Below are 21,486 nucleotides of genomic sequence, written 5' to 3'. Positions count from 1 at the left end.
CTCCAGTCAGGTAGGAACTCAGAGACAGAATATTAATTATTTCCCAGTCTTAACAACGTAACTCCTCTCCGGGGACAATAGCTCTTCTTGTGGCAGAGTGAACAGGTAAGAAGTTGATATTCTCACAATTTCCCCTTCAACCAGTTTATGGTAGATGGACAGAAGTGACTGATGCTTTGCCAACACTGATCTCAATACTTACCTTAGAATTTAACATAAAGGAGTCTCTATAAATCAGAATAAAGGCAGCATCAATAACTCACCGAGAAGGTTTTTGTTTTTTGTCGCATTGTCATATTTTACTGTATTTCTTGGGAGATGGATTTTAAACATTATAAAAAACTTACTGCCAGCTCATTACATTTTGCCAAAGGTTGAATTTACAACGAAACAGCAGACTGAGACTGCATTTTTAAAGTCAGAGTCATAGATGTTTACAGCATGGAAACAGGCCCTTCGGCCCAGCTTGTCCATGCCGCCCAGTTTCTATCACTAAGCTAGTCCCACTTGCCCACATTTAGCCCATGTCCCTCTATACCCATCCTGCCCATGTAACTGTCTAACTGCTTTTTAAAGGAAGAAAATGTACCCACCTCTACCACTGCCTCTGGCAGCTCGTTCCAGATGCTCACCACCTTCTGTGTGAAGAAATTTCCCCTCTGGTCTCTTTAGTATCTCTCCCCTCTCATCTTAAACCTATGCCCTCTAGTTCTAGACCCCTCTATCATTGGAAAAAGATGTCGACTATCTACCTTATCAATGCTCCTCATTTTTATTTTATTGACTTTTTTTGATAAAAGAATGTTCCTTTAAAAAATGGTCCTTGCAATATTAAGTAGTAACTGGGTCAAAGAGATCTAGGAGTACAGGTCCACAGATCACTGAAAGGGGCTACACAGGTGGAGAAGGTAGTCAAGAAGGCATACGGCATGCTTGCCTTCATTGGCCGGGGCATTGAGTATAAGAATTGGCAAGTCATGTTGCAGCTGTATAGAACCTTAGTTAGGCCACACTTGGAGTATAGTGTTCAATTCTGGTCGCCACACTACCAGAAGGATGTGGAGGCTTTAGAGAGGGTGCAGAAGAGATTTACCAGAATGTTGCCTGGTATGGAGGGCTTAAGCTATGAGGAGCGATTGAATAAACTCGGTTTGTTCTCACTGGAACAAAGGAGGTTGAGGGGCGACCTGATAGAGGTATACAAAATTATGAGGGGCATAGACAGAGTGGATAGTCAGAGGCTTTTCCCCAGGGTAGAGGGGTCAATTACTAGGGGGCATAGGTTTAAGGTGAGAGGGGCAAAGTTTAGAGTAGATGTACGAGGCAAGTTTTTTACGCAGAGGGTAGTGGGTGCCTGGAACTCACTACCGGAGGAGGTAGTGGAGGCAGGGACGATAGGGACATTTAAGGGGCATCTTGACAAATATATGAATAGGATGGGAATAGAAGGATACGGACCCAGGAAGTGTAGAAGATTGTAGTTTAGTCGGGCAGTATGGTCGGCACGGGCTTGGAGGGCCGAAGGGCCTGTTCCTGTGCTGTACATTTCTTTGTTCTTTGTTCTTTGTTCTTTGGGTAAAGTTTGAGTAACACAGTCAAAAATAGTTTTAGCAGAATTAACATGCACTTGAATTAGTGTCAATCCACAATTTGTGAATTAAATCACTGGAAGTGAATTTAAGAAAATACACAGATCTATCTTTCAATTAGATTGGATGCAAGCAGTGAGTTCCTGGGTAAATATAAAGAAATACATGCAAAATTATTTAAATACATCTTCACTGGTGTCCTTAAGCTCTGGTTTATTTTTTGGGGCTTCTTTTGTTAGGAAAATAAAGGCGGTTTTAAGAGGTTTATAGTTGTATTGGTTCACGTTAGAAATAAGGAATAGATTTAAGTGGGTTTAGTTCAATGTTTCTGTGCCTGGAAGGAAAAAACATATGGTTAGATTCATGCTGGACAATGGTCTTTGTATGTGTGGGGGTTGGTTAAGTTCCAAATGTGTTTCTATTGTGCTTAGAGAGGGCTACAGAGTGAAGAATAGTAATGGGTACAGGGGCCTATAATAGTCCGCACGGGTCCTATGGGATGGGTATGATTATCTTCCCCATGGCTCATGGTAGGGGCAGAGGACCTTTATTGACCAGGCTGAGTATATACTGTGCTGTACTTTGTTTATTTTATTTTACTTTGTGTGGATCCTCATGCCCTTATTAAAAGGCCCACTTCCCAGACGGAAGGGCTTTCCTTTGTTCTTAGTTTTAACAGGAATCCAGAGCAGTTGGAGGCAGGCCACTGAGGAGTGAACAGCTCTCAACTCTGCCAGTAAAAGCTGGACAGGACAAGGGAGTTGCAAAGATGCAGGCTTCCTAAGGAACAAGATACAATCCCGATAATCAGGGAATTGGGACAGAAAGAACATTTTAGACGCCTGAAGTTAAAAGAACTGAGCCTAAGGTATTGTTCAGAAGAATTTAAGGAAGAGTAAATAAAGTGTTCTGAGTTAAAGAGACAACTGCATGAACAATATTTAAAGTGGGTCAGCAACCTTCGCAGGTAAATAAAACAGCTTACGATAATTTAATACAGTCTGGGAATTGAGTGTTAAAGCAATTGTGCACTGTTTGCACAGCAGTCAAGACAAAGAAATCCTAATGGGGTTGGGGTTAAAAGTGGAGCAGAAGCTTTGTTTGAAAGTGTAATTTGGAAAACCTGGTCTGGGTTTCGGAATGCAAACCATTGAGGGACAGCATTATTGCGAGAGAAGATTTTAAAGCGTGTTTTGGGGAGTGGAGTTTGGAAACACATAATCTTCTGGGGGGATTCTGAGGAGACATCCACAAACATTAATTTGGGGTTCAGAGTGGAGAATGTATTTGACCACAGCCATCTTGTGTGCTTAAAAGGAACTTTGCATTAATGATACCATTATAGTTTAAGATGCATTTTGTAATCCTTGTTAATCTTAAAACCTGTGTGCAACTGTTAAGCTAAGGGGCGAGTAAAGGCGTATTGTATCATAATTCAATTTTTCATGTTTAATAAATGTTTTTTTCCTGTTGTTACAACTAATTAGACGTCCTGTGTACACCACGTTTTATAAAAATAGTAAAAGTTGGTCTTTTCAGGCAGAATTCCATTCTGGGATCTTCCTGTCCATTAACTGGGATCGTAATACTTTGAAGTCCCACAAACGAGCACAATTAGCAGAAACGACCAATGGAAATTCACTTGTCCTGGGGTGCGGCTAGGTTTGTAGGTGGGGCTAGCTTCTAGCATGATGATTTTAAAATGAGTGCAAAAGATAGCAGGAACTCAATGTGACCTGAAGAGAATTTACATTCAAAATTCCACCATCTTCTGTGCCGGGGAATTGCACCACAATGGACCAATGGAACCGGGCACCGATTGCAGGCTTCTGTCACTCTCTCTGGGTCAAATGACTGCCTCTGTGCTGTTAATGGGAAGCTCCTCTGAATGTGAAAGCTATGGGCTCAGGTCCCACCCCGGGGGCTTCATGTGCAAAATCTAGGCTGACACTCCCACGGCAATACTGAAGGAGTGCTGCACTATCGGAGGTGATTTCTCTTGGTCGCGACATTAAACCAGGGTGGATGGAATAGATCCTACAGTTACTATTTCAACAGCAGGGATTGTTCTCTCTGGTGTCCTGCCCAATTGTCATCCCTCAACCAACATCTCCAAAATAGATGGTCTGGTCATAAGCTCATTGCTGTTTGTGGGAGCTTGCTGTGCACATATTGGCTGCCCTCTTTCCTGCGACTGCACTTCAGGAAATGTTTCATTTGCTGTAATGCGCTTTGAGCATCCAGAGGTCCTGAAAGACGCAACGTAAATATAGGAGGGTGGTGGGAATTGGAGGAATTTGGGGTTCAAGGCCAGAAGAGGGAATTAGAGTGAGAGCATCTCAAGTGGAAAATAAACACCAGCACAAATTAGTCAGATTGAGTAGCCTGTTTCGGTGCTGTCGTCTCCAGTTCTTAGTGAAGGCACAGACCTCTGGTTCTCTGTAAACATTCATGCTTATGAGGAAGGAAGGCATTTTGATGAAGGACACTAGTCCAGCCAGAGTATTTTTTTTTTCTTGTTCTTGTGATGTGGGTATCTCTGGCAGGGGCAGTATGGATTGCCCATCATTAATTGCCCTTGGACTGAGTGGCTTGCTCAGCCATTTCAGAGGGCATTTCAGAGACAACCCTGTGGGCCTGGAGTCACGCATGGGCAAGACCGGGTAAGGAAGGCAGATTTCCGTCCCTAAAGGACGTTAGAGAGCTGGATGGGTTATTACAACAATCAACATGGGCACTATTACTGAGACTAGCTTTATATTTCATATTCATCGATTGGTAGGTTTTGAACCCATGTTCCCCAGAGTATTACCCAGGGCTTCAGGATTACTAGACCAGGGACATTCCTACTACACAACCATCTCCGCCTAAATTAATGATGTTTGTTATCTTCTTACACAGCCTTTGGAAAAACACTTACTCAATGATTTTTCTTCTTTTTCTGAAGATTCTGGCTCACTGGCCTACAATGATGCCCAGTCAAGGGGTTATTGATTGCAAGAGTTTTGAATGCTGGGCAATGTCCTGATCTCAGCCATGTAACACCGTTCCATGGCTGTCTAATGGGCTTTGCCCATCTAATCTGGGAATCTCATTCCTTCAAAGGAAATCACATTAATGTTCGTGGACAACCTGGAAATGTGTCTTGTTCAAAGACAATTGTAGAAGAGGAGAGATATATTGAGGTTTGAGACTCAATCAATCACATGGACTGTGCTTGAGTTTAATCATGTCAATCTGAAGTTCTTGATTGCAATATCACAACATATTCCTCCCCTCCACCCCACTCCTTCCACACTTATTGCTCTCCTTTTACCCGTTCTCATGGTAACTCATGGTTTGGTATCTGGGCAGCAGCAGGTCTTCTGAATCTGGTCCATTCCCAGCGGTGCTATCCCTCACCTTTAGCGTATCGTAATTCCCCACCATCCTGTTACCCAGAAAGAGCCAGTGAATGAAGACTTTTATTTTTGTGGAGGTTGCCATTGATGTTGTTACCATGGTAACACGGTGGAAGCCGCACATCCGATTGGAACACCTATGGAATCTGCTTGATGAAAAAAAAAATCTCCATTTCTTTCGAACTTCACCTGTTAAATGCACAAAGTAACCCTTTCAAATTAAAGAGAGAGAGAGAGGGAGAGCGAGAGAATGGAGTAGAGTGAGATCCCCTCTCAGATTGAGAAATACCTTGTGTAACAGGTGGGTGGTTATAGGTGGTTTTGTACTTGTATGATCCAAGTTTCATAGGAGTCATGGAGAAATCTATGGAAGACAGAAAAAGGTATGAAATTTAATACACCCAAACATGAACTCAAAGCAGAAGAAAATATGGATGATGGTGTTCACAAATGACAGAATTAGTGGTGACGTTAAGGGGATGTGGGAGGCCTTTGCCCCAAATTTGCCACCCACTTCCCCTTCTGCTCAGTTGTTTGGTAGAATCTCTGGGAGAGTTGGTATGGAGAAGGCGCCAGGAAACCACGGCCCACCAGGAATCCATGTGCCAATCTTGTTCGGCCTAATTTCATTCTCCACCCTCCCCCTCCTTCAACAATCCAATGTCCTGGTGTTGAGTTACACAGGCAATAAGGAGACCTGGCTCACTGTCTTCACACTTTATCACTGAGACGCCTACAGTAAATACAGTTGAATAGTCCTGATGTATAGGTCGAGGAGTCCTCTCGACACAGCCTGGAGGCAATGGCTTCCTGCAGTTGTCACACCTGACCTCTGTTATGCTGGACACAAATCTCCTTTGCTGCCAACTCTGGATTAGAACTGAGGGGGTGATCTACCCGAATGGGAACAGTGTCCCGTAGCAGTTGCGATTAGCCAGGTGTTTCCCGACGCTCAGAGAGCCGATAAACACCACGTTATCGAGCGTCCATTCGGGCAGATACAGAGCCTCAGTGGGAAACGCTCTGACGAGGCCAGCTTAATCCCTTTTTCTCGGTGCAGGAGATCAGGATGCCATCTTTAAATGGTGTCCTAATCTCTGGGCCCCCCACCCCACGACCTCAGAACCCCCCCCCCCCCGCAAAGCCCCAACTCACCTATAAGGGGGTTCTCAGGCATCTTCCTGCACCCACACAGGGCACCACTGGGTCCGATCCCCGTCACAGGGAAACGAAAGCTTGGCACTGCTCGCCTGGCACTGTCCTGCCAGGGTGCCCAGGTGGCACCAGCAGTACTAGGGTGCCACCATGCCCAGAGGGCAAGCAGCTGGGGGCCACCAATCCCCTGCAGACCTTCACGAGTGCCATTACATCTGGACCTCATTTATGGAGACCAGCACTAAACTGCACTCGCCCGAGGTCTCCAAGGCGGGGGAGTTCCATCACTAGCCGTCTCACTCTAACATGCAGATTGGCGCAAAAGTGATCCTGCCCACAATGGGTGGGATTCACATTGTCACGTCTCGCAAGAACATATTGGATCTCGCGAGGTGTGGCGAGCGGGTAGATCACTGAGGGGGGATCTCCCGACATCTGTCGATCGCATTGGGCCGCGCAGCCTTGCGGGTGCAACGCGGCTGGTAGATCTCACCCCGAAATTCACATTCAAGGCTATGGCTGATGTCCGATACAAATTGCGGAATGGATTCAATGCCTACATTAATGTCAAAAATAAAACATGGGAGTGAATCACGAAACTAAGTTGGTGTCAGATACAAGAGCTGCAATGGATCAATGCACTAATGCTGGAATTTTCACTCTGAGGGGCAGGTTCACAACCTGGAACCGAACTTGCCTCCTAATTCCCACTGCAAATGGGGAAGTCCGGCCCTAAATGCCAGATCAAAAATTTGGATTGGTTAAATACGTCAATTAGTGTCAGAAAAAAGCATGGCATCAATCAAGTAAACTTAACTTAGTGTCAGAAATAAATGTGAACTGGATCAATAGATTACAATATCAATACTCAGCTATGTATGACTTGCTCACTCAGGTAGTGGGTGTTATCATTGGTCATTGGAAACAATCAGCCAGAGTTGATTGTTTAACACGAGTTGCCAGGATAAATTTAGTGTATCCAATTCGTTTTTTATTCCAATTAAGGAGCAATTTAGCGTGATCAATCCACCTACCCTGCACATCTTTGGGTTGTGGGGGCGAAACCCACGCAGACACCGGGAGAGTGTCTAGCTGTGGTGTCTTGCCCAATGTGGTAATGGAGATCACCGGTGTGAAGGTTGAAACTCCAACTCTTCCCTGCCATCAGCCTACATGACAGCATTGCATTTGAATATTCGGAACAGGACATCTCAAACTTTTCCAAGGAACTGCTTGAAAATTCTCCAACAAAGGGATACTGTTCTTTCAAGCTGATATGTTGGCTCTGTGGTAGTCTGTGTAGAGGTATTACGGTACCTGGTAATGCTGGAACACCATTAGTAGCTATTGTATGCTTCCTATTGGTCAAGCTGTATGGTAGCTCCGCCCTGCTAGGCGGGGTACAAGAGCCCATGCTGCCCCAGCAGCCTTCATTCTGTACCTGAGCTGCTGGGGGAAACATCTAGCTTACTTAAGCCTTCAGTTGGACTACAACCTTGCTTTAGTGGTCATTGATCGTGCATCAGGCTCCTTCTTTTATGTTGGGCCATTCGGCCCAACAGACACATGCTGGGGTTTGTGCTCCACACCAACCAATTGTAACCAAGTATTTATTGCTTAACGGATGCAGCCAATACCCTCTTCCACATCTCACTTTGTGCCTGTGTTAAATAGCAGCAGATTTATTCACAGTAGCATTTATTTTATTCTTTCATGGAATGTGGGTGTTGCTTGTATGGCCAACGTTTGTTGCCCATCCCTAATTGTCCTTGAGTGGAATAGTTTGCGAGGCCATTCCTCAGGGCAGTTAAGAGTCAGTCACATAGCTGACGGTCTGGAGTCACGGGTAGGTTGCCTTCCCGAAAGGACATTAGTGAACCAGATGGGTTTTTACAACAATCAATGATAGTTACGCGGTCACCATTACTGAGACTAGAGGCGGGATTCTCCGGCCAAGCCCAGCGGGGTGACCGCAAATTCCCGCCCGAGGTCAATGGACCTTGACATAGCCCCTGTCCTGTCTGGGTCTCACCCTCACAACCCAAAGATGTGCAGGGCAGGTGGATTGACCACGATAAATTGCCCCTCGATTGGAAAAAAAATAATTGGGCACTTTAAATTTTTTTTTTAATTAAAAAGAATTTAGGAAATGTGTGCAAAGTAAGGTCCCAGCAACAACAAAGCGTTAAGGCATCAGATAACTTTTTTTTTATTATGGGGCAATTTAGCGTGACCAATCAACCTACCCAGCTCATCTTTGGATTGTGGGGGTGAGACCCACACAGACACGGGGAGAATGTGCAAACTCCACACGGACGGTGGCCCAGAGTCGTGATCGAACCCAGATCCTCGGTGCGTGAGGCAGCAGTGCCAACCACTGCGCCACCATGTCGCCCCCTTAATTTGTTTTTTTTTCGGGATGTTGTTTGAGGGGTAAATATTGGCCAGGACATTGCAGAGATTTGCCCCACTCTTTGTCTTGTATCATCAAAGCTTTCACATCCTCTTGTGACGTTGGCTGAGGTTTTGGATGAACGTCCAGCTGGCTGGAGTCTCCACCGCCTGCCGCCAGTCGCGGGGTTCCTGAAGCAGCCGAGAATCCAGCATCGGGGAGAAATCCGGATTAGCGACGGGCACCGACTCATTTCCGATGCTACAGCCCCCCCTCTGGCATCGGGATCGATGTTCGCACCCATGCGCCAACAGGAAGACGGATGCAAGTGGGTCCTCATGTCCCACTTGCATCTACTTAGTGGGCCGGGCCCGCGTGATTCTCCAGTCCTCTGGGCCAGGGATCGTGGGAATGAGAATCTCAGCAGATGTGGACAACGTGGCCCTGAAGTGGTGGACATTGTACAGGCCAAGGGGGTAACTCCTTACAGGGGGGGTGGCGGTTGTCCTGAACGTCCATTCGAGGGCCACCCTCCCCCTCAACAATGAAAGACCTGTCCACCCCGCCCCGCCAGACCACCCAATGCCCCCCCCCCAGAGACCCACTAACTAAAGAGATCCCCACGGACCTTCAGAAAAGAGACCCTGGGCGGGATTCTCCCGTCTGAAGGCAGAGTGTTGACACCGTCGTAAAAACTGGAGAGATAAACGACGGCGTCATCCGACCGCTAAGTGTAGCGGTTCTCTGCCCTACAGGAGGCCAGTACCGCACTGGAGCGACCCACGCCGGTCCAGCTGCCGATACCGGTGTCAAATGGGTGCCGCGGGGTCCGCGCATGCGCGCTGCGACCGGCACATATGCGCGCATGCGCGGCAGCTCCCAAATCCGCGCCAGCCCCGACGCGACATGGCGTAGGGCTACAGGGCCTGGCGCAGAGCAAAAGAGGCCCCCGCCAGGAGAGGCCGGCCCGCTTTTTTGGCCCATCCCGGGCGGAGAATCGGCGGACCAGCGTCAGGGCCGCGTCGCGTGAATCGCACCCGGCCCGGTGATTCTCCAACCCGGCGTGGGCTGAGAGAATCCCGCCCCCTGTCGGGGAACACCCCAGAAAAGAGACCCCTGTCTGGAAGCTAGAGAGCAGTCCACACAGAGTCAGTGAAAAAAATTACTGTTGCAACACTCACCTGGGCAATACATCCGCTGACTCAGACACAGAATGCACCACGTGTCAATTCCTGGAAAGAGAAACCAAGGAATTTATTTAAACCCCTCAGATCTTTGTGCTGCCAGCCATTCTTCCGTTTCTCTTACTGGGCTGTGATTGACAGCTCCCACACACTCTCAGCAGTCAGTTTTGCTTCCTTCATCTTGCTTCATGACTGAGTGCCTCTGAAGTACTCCAGCCACAATGTTTATAAGCATCAACCACTTCAAAGGGAGTGAAGTGCTTTCCAATCACCCGCTTCTCCCTTGAGTGTTTTTGAAGTGGTCAGCTGGACATTGACAGTACTTAACTCGCTTTGAAGTGATTAATATTTTTTTTTAATTCATTTTTTCCAAATAAGGGGCAATTTAGCGTGGCCAATCCACCTACCCTGCACATCTTTGGGTTGTGGGGGTGAAACCCACGCAGACACAGGGAGAATGTGCAAACTCCACACGGACACTGACCCAGAGCCGGGATCGAACCTGGGACCTCAGCGCCATGAAGCAGCAGTGCACCACCGTGTTGCCCAAAAGTGATTGATATTTATAAACAGTGTGGTTGGGGTATTTCAGAGCTACTCAACCGTAAAGGAAGGTGAATGCAGCAAGGTTGGCGGCTGTGTGTGTGTGTGTGCAAGCTGTCAATCACAGGCTAGTTAGGGAAATGAGTGGATGGCTGGCAGCTCACGGATCTGGCATTGAGGAGTTTGTCAGTGCAGGGAGTGAGGCCTTGGTGGGGTGTTCCCTCCAGAAGCTCCCCTTAAAAACAAACTCCCATTTAATGGTGGGGTCGTTTTCAGCATTGCAGGCTCTGAGAAACACACTGCTGTTTGTGCCCAAAATGGGACTTTGTTTTGTTTCCATTAAATCGCACCAAAGGTCTCCCAAACAGAGAAGCCCGCCCAGCATCTCCCACAACGAAGCACTATTCCCGTATGGCACTGGAGTGAGCCGAGATTAGAATCTGGTGTCATGATTCAGGAAGGAGGTGTCGAATTACCCTGAGGCTTTTCCCCAGGGTAGAGGGGTCAATTACTAGGGGGCATAGGTTTAAGGTGAGAGGGGCAAGGTTTAGAGTAGATGTACGAGGCAAGTTTTTTACGCAGAGGGTAGTGGGTGCCTGGAACTCGCTACCGGAGGAGGTGGTGGAAGCAGGGACGATAGGGACATTTAAGGGGCATCTTGACAAATATATGAATAGGATGGGAATAGAAGGATACGGACCCAGGAAGTGTAGAAGATTGTAGTTTAGTCGGGCAGCATGGTCGGCGCAGGCTTGGAGGGCCGAAGGGCCTGTTCCTGTGCTGTACATTTCTTTGTTCTTTGTTCTTTGTTCTTTGAATCACACCCAACATAAAGTGGGACATCCTTTGGAGAATATTTTCAGGTGCATACCCCCGGCAGCAAATGCATCAAGTAACATTCTTCATCGAGCCTTCCCACCGGTCACGCCAATGAGCGGCATTCACTGAGGGGCGACAGAAGGCGGGCAGTGCGGAGGGGCTGGGGGGGGGGGGGTGGTCGCGTGTGGTGGGAATGGGTGGCGGGTTTGGGGGAGAGGAGCAATAGTATTTAAATAACCATCAGGAACCTGATCAATCTGTATCATGGCCCAAAATTCTAATTACCATCGAAACAATATTCAACGAACGAGCTCTACAGAAGGGTGAACCACATCATGGTAATGATCACTGCAGGAATTATTTGGAAACATTCGCTTCAGAATGATACAAGGGGGATTAGAGAATGGGGTTCAGCTCCAGGACAATGACACGTTACCGAGACACTCCTGGGCCTGACATGGATGGATGTCAAGAAGAGATAATGATAATCTTTATTGTCACAAGTAGGGTTACATTAACACTGCAATGAAGTTACTGTGAAAAAACCCTAGTCGCCATATTCCGGCGTCTGTTCGGGTACACCGAGGGAGAATTCAGAATGTCCAATTCGCCTAACAGCGCGTCTTTCGGGACTTGTGGGAGGAAACCGGAGCACCCGGAGGAAACCCACGCAGACACGGGGAGAACGTGCAGACTCCGCACAGACAGTGACCCAGTGGGGAATCAAACCTGGGATCCTGGCGCTGTGAAGACACAGTGCTATCCACTGTGCTACCGTGCTTCCTCGTGGACTGTTGAGTTGGAATCTGCCGAGGGCCTGGTAGCATGGCTTCCATATAAACATTGAACAATGCTGCATACAGGCATAACTGTATTAATTAGCCATAATATCTTGCCTCCTCCCCCAGGCCCTAAATCGGGATCAGAAAATAATCTTAAAGAAATAACAAGTGCCGCTGAAGATAGTGAAAGCTGATTCTAAATCATGGTGCCAATCGCCAGGCTGTGTCGCTCTGCTTCCTACACCAATCCTCAGGACTGGAGGCAGTGACAGCAAACTCTGAGCTCAGAGGCTGGAGATTGCGATGCCTGCCACTGGGGAGTAGCAGAAATCAGGTTGGGGCATTTCTGGTTGTTGGTGAGGCCTGGGATGGAGCTGATCGGGGTGCGGTTGATGGCAGCGAGGGTGGAGTGGGCAGAATGGGTTGGAGGGGGGCAGCGAGGTTGGGATTGGGTAGAGAAGAGGCAAGTGGTGAATTAGTCACAGAGACAACCGAACAGATACGCCAGACATTTCCCCGACCCAATTTGCCACTGGTTACATGGTTGTGAAATTGACCAGGTTTTAGTGGCCACTGTGGGGTCTGATTGAAGGTAACACGACAAATGATAAGAATGAACAGAAAGCTTTTAATATCATTGAGACATGCAGGTCACCTTGAGGACCCTGTTTACAATGCAGTGGCTGACAGCAGGTTCTTCTATTGTACAGTAATGGATAGAAATTGTAAGAATTATAGAACCGAAAAAGAACCAATCAGTTTCTCACCACTGAGCATTAAGATTAAGGATAATGGAACATTTTGCCAGTACAGCATGTGGCTAGCAAGAAGCTGCAAATAGGCTGGTGTCATGGTTCAGGATGCATTGGAGGGAGGTTGCTGTTCTACCTACACTGCTGAAACCGTGTACGGCTTTGTATTCCGTCTCCCGAGGCCATCCTCACGTTGCACCTCTGATCTGCTTCATTCTGCCTCTCGTTTTGTTCTTCGGCCTCTTTTAAGCCTTAAGTTTCCGGGGAGGCAAGGGCCAATTAGCTGAGTCTGGTGAGGCCGTTTCTCTGGGAGACGAGCTGTCTTCCTCTGCTTCCCTTGAAATCCTCCTGCCCTTTTTATCTGTGCTGCTAATGCCCGACTGTCCTGGAATAACTCCAGACCACAGAGCCCCCATCTCCTGCCTCGCCTCGCCCCACATTTTGCCTGTTTTCTCTGTAAAAGAAACTGCAGGCGGACAATTAGCAGTGCGGTGGTTCTGTGCCTGGCGCTGGTAATCCAGAAAATGTGAGTTCAAATCCCATCAATGGCAGCTTGAAAATTTGACTTCAATGAAATGCATGAGGGATGAAGCTGACAGATTCTTCGAAAAATCCAACTGGTTCAATAATGCCTTTTGGGAAGAAAATTTACCATCCTTACCTTGGCTGGTCTTTGTGTATCTCCAGGTTGACATTGATGCACCCTTCTCCTTAAAACAGGAGAATGCTGGAGACTCTCAGCAAGTCATTTTCATGGTTACCTCTTCATTGTACCCGACTAAACAGTTTTATATAAAAACCATGAGCATCACTTCACCTGTCTTCACTGTCACCTGCGAAGGACAACTAGAAGATGTCTCATTGTCGTCCGTCTCAGTGACACTTACATCCCAAGAATCAACGTTAATTTGTGTTCGGAGCTGGGCTTCTCAGAACAGGAAGGATATTTTACAAATGGACGCAGTGAGCCCATTACTGCAATGAGTGCGATCTTACGCACAATCAGCGGCTGCTTGGAGCTGAGGCCGTGGGTCAGGGAGGTTATAGATGTCAACTTTGCTATCTGCTGGTGTCAGTGGGTAGGTGGCAATACGCTCCGCATATCAGCCAGGATTCCAGCCCCTCTGACTGCACAGTGCAATGTCCATGGAAGAAAAACACATTTGAAACTAATAGCCCAGTGGCAATCAGCGTTTGAGTTCCTGTGTTAAAAGTGGGCACTTGAGGTGTGTAGCAGTCAGCGTTGTGGGGCTGATCTCCTGCTTAAACTGCAACCTCACTCAGACAGAGGAGCAGAACTGAGAGAAAGAAACATTAACGGGCAAACTCGCTCTCACACACCCTCCAACCGGATGAGAAGTCAGGAGTCCAGCCCGAATATCTGCAAAGACAAATAGGTCTGTAGGTCTGTACATTTCACAGAATCCTCCAGGATGTACTTCAGCCCATCCTGCCTTGGCTATTCAATGGTTCACACTCCCCTGTACTCTCCCCAAAGCTCTGCAAATCTCTCCTATTCATGGGTATAACTAATTTCCTCTTGAAAGTTATTAATTGAATCTGCTTCCACCACTCTTTCAGGCTGTGGTGAATGTGTTCACCTAATGCATGAGCTGTCTGTATGAAACTGTAACCTATGACCTGGAAGTGGTGATACAAGCTACTTCCAGGTCCTGTACTGTAACCCCGGTGGGCTCCGCCTCTGGCTCCGCCCTCACCCGGGCCATATATAGACTTGCCACCTGTGGGTGGCACTCATCTGTACAACCAACTCTGGCTAGGCAAGTTCACGACTAATAAAGCCTAATGTTCACTCGCTCTCGCTGCCTCTCGGTGAATTGATGGTACATCACAGGCAAAGTTTTCCACTTCACAACAATTCACTGCGCAAAATAATTTTTCCTCAACCACTCACCTCTTGCTGCCCCCTGTCTCCACCCCCCCCTCCCCATATCCCCCCTCTCCCCCCACCACCTTCAAATCCCACCCTAAACCCTTCTGGTTATTTTCCAAATGATTTTCAATCCATACCCTCTTGTCACCCACCTGTGGAAACAACATCTCCACAATTATTCCACAAAAGAAGCCCTTCATGATTTTGAATATCTTTATCAGATCTTCCCCTTAACCTTCCCTGCACTAAGGAGAATAATCCCTGCATTTCCACTCTCTCCATGTAACTGAAGTCCCTCCAGCCCGAGCTGGTACCATTTTGGTAAATCTTGCAGACGCCCTCGCCCAGATTTTGCCACCTTTCCCAAACTGTTATTTCCGAAAGTTGGATGCAAGTTTCCACATTAGAAGAGAGTTTAAAAATCTCTTTGCAACATAACTTTCTACTCCCTGACTTCATTAACATTTAAAAGCAAGGGAACAGCGAGCAGAGGTCAATCCGTCTGGTGTTGAATAAATTTACAGTTAATAGTTTGATTGATCCCAGTGGAGAAACACATCAAAGTAATTTCAGTCAAAGCCCAGGCTTGAGACGCCTTGCTCTAGGATTGCAGCGAAATATTAAAAAGCTCTCTCTATACAGTGGGAAAAGGATATTGAAACAGGACTGGAGTCAAATGTCAATCTGTCAGCATTAACGGGGCCGAGGTGGAGATGGTTAGCAGTTTCAAATTCTTAGGGGTGCACATCTCCAAAAATCTGTCCTGGTCCACCCACGCCAACGCTCCCACCTCAGTACTGACCCTCTGACTGTGCAGCACTCCCTCAGTACTGACCCTCTGACAGTGCGGTACTCCCTCAGTACTGACCCTCTGACAATGCAGCACACCCTCAGTACTGACCCTCTGACTGTGCAGCACTCCCTCAGTACTGACCCTCTGACAGTGCGGTACTCCCTCAGTACTGACCCTCTGACAATGCAGCACTCCCTCAGTACTGACCCTCTGACTGTGCAGCACTCCCTCAGTACTGACCCTCTGACAGTGCGGTACTCCCTCAGTACTGACCCTCTGACAATGCAGCACTCCCTCAGTACTGACCCTCTGACTGTGCAGCACTCCCTCAGTACTGACCCTCTGACAGTGCGGTACTCCCTCAGCACTGACCCTCTGACACTGCGGCACTCCCTCAGTACTGACCCTCTGACAGTGCGGCACTCCCTCAGTACTGACCCTCTGACTGTGCAGCACTCCCTCAGTACTGACCCTCTGACTGTGCAGCGCTCCCTCAGTACTGACCCTCTGACAGTGCAGCGCTCCCTCAGTACTGACCCTCTGACTGTGCAGCACTCCCTCAGTACTGACCCTCTGACAGTGCGTCACTCCCTCAGTACTGACCCTCTGACTGTGCAGCACTCCCTCAGTACTGACCCTCTGACAGTGCAGCACTCCCTCAGTACTGACCCTCTGACTGTGCAGCACTCCCTCAGTACTGTACTGGAACGTAACCTGTATTTTACGTTGAATCTCTGGAGTGGGACTTGAACCCACAACGTCCGACTGGAGTTGAGGGTGCCTCCCATTGGTCATGTCTGATAGGGAGAAACCATTTCCTCTGGGACAATCCGGAATATGGGAACATAATGCCAAAGCTAGAGCGAGACTCTTTCGGGAACATATCAGGACGGACTTCTTAACGCAAAGTATGGTGGACACCGAGAACTGATAGAATCCCTACAGAGCCGGAGGAGGCCATTCAGCCCATCACGTCTGCACCCTACCAAAGCCCACTGCCCTTCCCGATCCCCGGAACCCCACCTAACCTGGGCGCTAAGGAGCACTTTAGCACGGCCAATCCACCTAACCTGCACATCTTTGGACTGTGGGAGGAACTCTCTCCTCCAGGAAGCTGATGAAGCTGGGGTCAATTGAATATTTTAGAGCTAAGCTGTATCGGCAAGGGGTGCAAGGGTGATGAAAGCAAGGCCTGTCGGTGACATCAAAAAACGGATCAGCCATAATTTAACTGAATACTGGAACAGGTCTGATGGGCTGAATGGCCTCCTCGTGCAGCCATTTTCCTGTGATCCTGATACCCGGGAAAGTTCTCTTCTGTCCAACACAAGACATTCTTTTCAGGAGGGCTTGGAGACGGAGTTGTTGGCAGCTGGTTCGGTGCAATGACATTGTGTACTGCTTCGCAGAGAGCATGGGTACCATCAAATTATTCATTGGGCTAAACGGCAAAAAAAGAAATTTGGGGAAAAACACATCCTTTGTTTCAACAGGGTTGGTTTTATATTCTGCTCAAAAGCTTGCAATTGAAAATTCAATTCGGACGTCTTGGGCGTCATTCTCCGATCCCCCGCCGGGTCGGAGAATGGCCGTAGGCCGCCGTGAATCCCGCCCCGGAATCGGGCCGCGCCGGTTGGCGGGACCCCCCACTCAATTCTCCGGCCCGGATGGGCCGAAGTCCCGCCCAGAAATTGCCTGTCCCGCCGGCGTAAATCAAAGCTGGTATTTACCGGCGGGACCAGGCGGCGTGGGCGGGCTCCGGGGCCCTGGGGGGGGCGCGGGGCGATCTGACCCCGGGGGGTGCCCCCACGGTGGCCTGGCCCGCGATCGGGGCCCACCGATCCGCGGGCGGGCCTGTGCCGTGGGGGCACTCTTCCCTTCCGCCTCCGCTACGGCCTCCACCATGGCGGAGGCGGAAGAGAATCTCCCCACTGCGCATGAGCGGGAAACTGACAGCGGCCGCTGACGCTCCCGCGCATGCGCCGGGAAACTGTCAGCGGCCGCTGACGCTCCCGCGCATGCGCCGCATTTCCGCGCCAGCTGGCGGGGCAACAAACGCCATTTCCGCCACCTGGCGGGGCGGAAATCCCTCCGGCGTCGGCCTAGCCCTCAATGTTGGGGCTAGGCCGCCAAAGATGCGGAGCATTCCGCACCTTTGGGCCGGCGCGATGCCCGTCTGATTGGCGCTGTGTTTGGCGCCAGTCGGCGGACATCGCGCCGTTGGGGGAGAATTTCACCCCTTGTGTCTGACTGAAAATAAATAAAAATAAAGAATCTTCAGTGAAGTCTGTGTCCTGTGTGATGAATGTAGGAAATTGTTATGTATTATATTTTATTGTGGTAATGTTATTGAAGAACCTGGGTTCAAATACATAGAGGCAGCTGGTCTCATCAAGCTGTGATTACGGAGCCGTAAAGGTGAGGTGATCATTTACATGTTTACATATAGAGGGCTAATGGAATATTGTTCTGTTTGTGGAGGTTCCCTGGGATGTAGTTAATTAATGAAGGATTGTGTTTAGCCCGAGCTAAGCTAGTCATGGGGCATCTTAGTGGGAGGGTGCCTTATGCCTGCTCTTCAGATGATGTAATTAATGAGTGGAGCCAGGCCTGTCTGTAGTTTTTGCAGTTTTGCCAAGGGCTTTTGAGTAGAACAGAAGTGTCTTGTGGTTAGATCTCGCGAGGCGTGGGGAACCAGGTAGATCTTGGAAGAGTCTCTCTCAGGGCGGCATGCAGTGCAGTTAGCACTGGGACTGCGGTGCTGAGGACCCAGGTTCGATCCCGGCTCTGGGTCACTGTCCGTGTGGAGTTTGCACTCTCTCCCCGTGTCTGCGTGGGAAGTAAATAAAAATAAAGAATCTTCTGTAAAGTCTGTGTCCTGTGTGATGAAGGTCACAGAGGGTCAACCCAAAAGATGTGCACGTTAGGTAAATTGGCCACAATAAATTGCCCCTTAAATGGAGAAAAATATAATTGGGTACTCTAAATTTTAAAAAAAGAAAGAGTCTCTCCAAAAGGTCTTTACACAGAACACAGTAAGTAAACCTATTTTGCTAATTTTATTTACAAGTGGCATTTTTACTATTTTGGATTGGTTGAGATACCGGTGGAGAGGGAGAGAAATGGAGTCCGTGCTTTTGTGAATAAACGTGTATCAAGGAAACAATTGGCTTCAAATGTGTCTTTTAATCAAAGTATGAACCACAGAATTGCTACAGTGCCGAAGGAGGCCATTTGGCCCATCGAGTCAGGATGAGATCGGTACACCATTTTTAAATGGCATTCTGATCTCTTGACCCCAAACTACCACCCTCACTCCTCACCCCCAACCCCAACTCACCCCTCGGGGGTTCTCAAGCCCCCCCCCAATCACAGGAAAGATGTCAGCCTGGCAGTGCCTCCTGGCACATTGGCAGTGCCAGGCTGGCACCCAGGTGGCAATGCCAGGGTGCTAGACTGGCAGTACCAAGGTGACACCAGGAGAGCCACCCAGCCCAGAGGGCAAACACCTGGGGGCCTCCAATCCCCTGGGAGACCCCCACAAGTGCCGTTCCACCTGGTCCCCATTGGTGAAGACCAGCACTGAACGGCACTCGCCTGAGATCTCCAAGGCAAGGGGGTTAGATCCCACGCCTTGAGTAGATTGTGGAAGTATACATTAGAGTGAGACTAGCTGTGTCGCTCTAATATACAGATTTGTTAAAAAGTGAACTCGCCCATTCACATCACGGCGTCTCGCGAGATTGCATTAGATCTGGCAAGGCATGGGGAACCAGGTAGATCCCAGAAGTGGGATCACCCAGCACCTCCCAGCCGCACTGCGTTGCCTTGTGGGCGGAACGCAGCCGGTAGGTCTCACCCAATGTCCATGACAAGATTGGAACAGACTTCTGTGGCCGTTAAGCATATTGGGCCTGATTTTGCTTTCCATCAACAACCTTGTGCAGAAAGACTTAATCCTATTACAGTCATTCAGGCTAGGTCCGCACAAAAAGATGCGGATGATTGCAAAGGTGATATGGAGCTAGTGCAAAATCTGGGCACATGGACAAGATCGGTTACAAGTTTTGATGTGTCAGATTTGAATAACATGTGTGTGGGGGGGGGGGGGGGGGGGGGGGGGGGAGATAGAGTGGGAAATGTTGCCCCTTAGCTTCGAGAGCCAGGAGAATTGCACTCTACAAAGACTGTAATTGAAAACAGATTTAAGAAACGATATTGCGAGTCTAAAACAAGTGGTGGAGAGCGAGGGAATCTCCAAACTCAAATGGGTAGATACCGGTCACCAGCTATCAGATTGTTTCAGCAAAAGGAACGTTCCTGGTGAGAAATTCTTTGGAGTATGACAACGATGATTCATGATGTCAGTCTTGAAAATGTGAGATTTATTTTTTTCGTCTGAAGATAAAAATGCCTGGCTATTTTTTTCTTTAATGTTGGAATCTCTTCACAATGAAATGCCAGCTTTCGTTTGTAAATGGGAATAGCTGTTACTGATTGGATTAGGGAATTATTCTTAAGTGTATAAGGACTGGTTTACGGGAGGAAAAGGGGAGATTTCTGCTGTGTCCTTCTGAATAAATCTACATTAAGGAAAAGATTGGCTCCAGATGTGTTCTTTACTTAAAGTATGGGGTGACTTGAACAGGCCATCCAGCCTGTGCTGGCTCCTTGAAAGCACTATCTAAGTAATCCCACTATCCCTGCTCTTCCCCACAGCCCTTCAAATGTTTTCCTTTCACATTTTTATCTTTCTTAACCTTATGGGCTAGTCAGCCGCAGGCAGGACCGTGATGGAGTGGTGACAAATTGGGAATGTGAAAAATGGCGTAACTTAAAACAATTGTTGAAGGACTACTGTATTGTCAAATGTGCCCTCCATGGTGGCAGACCGTAAACAGGAACCCGCTCCTCAGAGTGGCTCTGTCCCTTCTGAACTGCTGGGGGAAGGTCTGTGTGGCGGCGTTCTCCTTTGCCCGACGCCGAAATCGGGAACGGCGATCGGGTGGCGAATAGCTCATGATGCCGAAATCGTGGCAGGCGGCGGTTCGATGCCGAATCGGGATGCTCCATCCCCTCCAAAACAGCATCGTTGTGACGCGCGCCGCGCACAGTTGTAACCGCATTCATGCCTCATTAGCGGGCCCACCCGCGATGTTCCGCCTCCGATGGCCCGAGTTCCCAACGGCACGGTCCACGTGTGCGGTCAGCGGTCGTGGACCTGGCATGGTGGCTGCTGCGGGAGAGGGCGTACGGACAGTGCCCAGCGCCACCATTATTCTCCGACATTTGTGCTGCCGGCCAGGGGCTTCTGCCAGGGCTGGGGGAGCAGTGGGGGGTGGCCAGGAGGTGGGCTGTGGGATAGGCGTGGACGGGGACGAGGTCCAGCAGAACCAGGGCCATTTTTGGGGGCGCAATTGGTGCGTGTGTGGGGTGGGGGTGTATAGTCTACAGGTGGCTGCAGCTTGTCAGCCCTGCGCGTGTCCATCACGGACCCGGCAGCTACAAGCAGCTACAAGCAATCCCCAGGCCTTCAGAAGCCCACCTATCCAGGTGGGTGTCGGAGGGTGAACGCTTGCCTTGTTTTCACTGATATTCTGCCCTCCACGTGCCGGCCTGTAATACAGATTCAGCATTAAAACAAAAATGGAGACAGCTCCCCTTTATCAAAGCGGGTTTAACCGGAGGGATCTGTTCATCTGGTTCAATGGATGCTTTTCAGTATGCGAGCATAACCTGTGGTTTACTCAGATTGTGTTAGCCCCTGAAGATAATGTTGCCCAGGTGTGTGTGTGTGTGTGTGTGTGATAGATTCCCTTCTTGCATTTGACATTTTTTGCATTTGAAGCTTTGCGAGTCCCATCAGGCCGACACAGGGAGCAACAATGTCCCGCTTACCCCCGCCTACCCCCGCCTACCCCCGCCTATCCCCGGTAAGGTTTGTTACTCTCCTCGTGCCTGCTTGTTGCTCCCATTGTTACCCTCTCCCCGGGTGCCACAAAGAGACAGTTTTTACCCTGACACCAGCTATCTCTGACCCTTCGGCTGAGGCGCATTGAGTGGTGTTGAATAGCTCTGAGCTCTGCCACTGACTCTCTAACTCAAGGTCGGGAATATTTCCTAGAGTCAGGGAAGGGGGCCATTTGGCCCATCATGCCTGTACTAGCTCCTTTAAAGATCCA

General features: G+C 48.8%; 1 protein-coding gene across 16 annotated transcripts in view; it reads right to left on the bottom strand.

The window, feature by feature from the left end:
* srcin1a (SRC kinase signaling inhibitor 1a) overlaps positions 1–21,486 on the bottom strand; it is a 685,230-nt gene that overhangs the window by 472,208 nt on the left and 191,536 nt on the right. For 12 of the 16 annotated variants that reach the window (XM_072487470.1, XM_072487473.1, XM_072487461.1 and 9 more), the window contains one exon: positions 5,280–5,354. The exons of the other annotated variants lie outside the window; for them this stretch is intronic. In XM_072487470.1, coding sequence (XP_072343571.1) covers positions 5,280–5,346 — 67 coding nt within the window. In that variant the 5' untranslated portion in view covers positions 5,347–5,354. The remainder of the gene's footprint in view (positions 1–5,279; positions 5,355–21,486) is intronic. 16 annotated transcript variants of the gene reach the window in all.

Source organism: Scyliorhinus torazame, chromosome 21, assembly GCF_047496885.1.
Source record: "Scyliorhinus torazame isolate Kashiwa2021f chromosome 21, sScyTor2.1, whole genome shotgun sequence".
Classification (NCBI taxonomy): domain Eukaryota; kingdom Metazoa; phylum Chordata; class Chondrichthyes; order Carcharhiniformes; family Scyliorhinidae; genus Scyliorhinus; species Scyliorhinus torazame.
The sequence above is the reverse complement of the archived record's forward strand: the minus strand, read 5'-3'. Positions and strand labels throughout refer to the sequence as shown.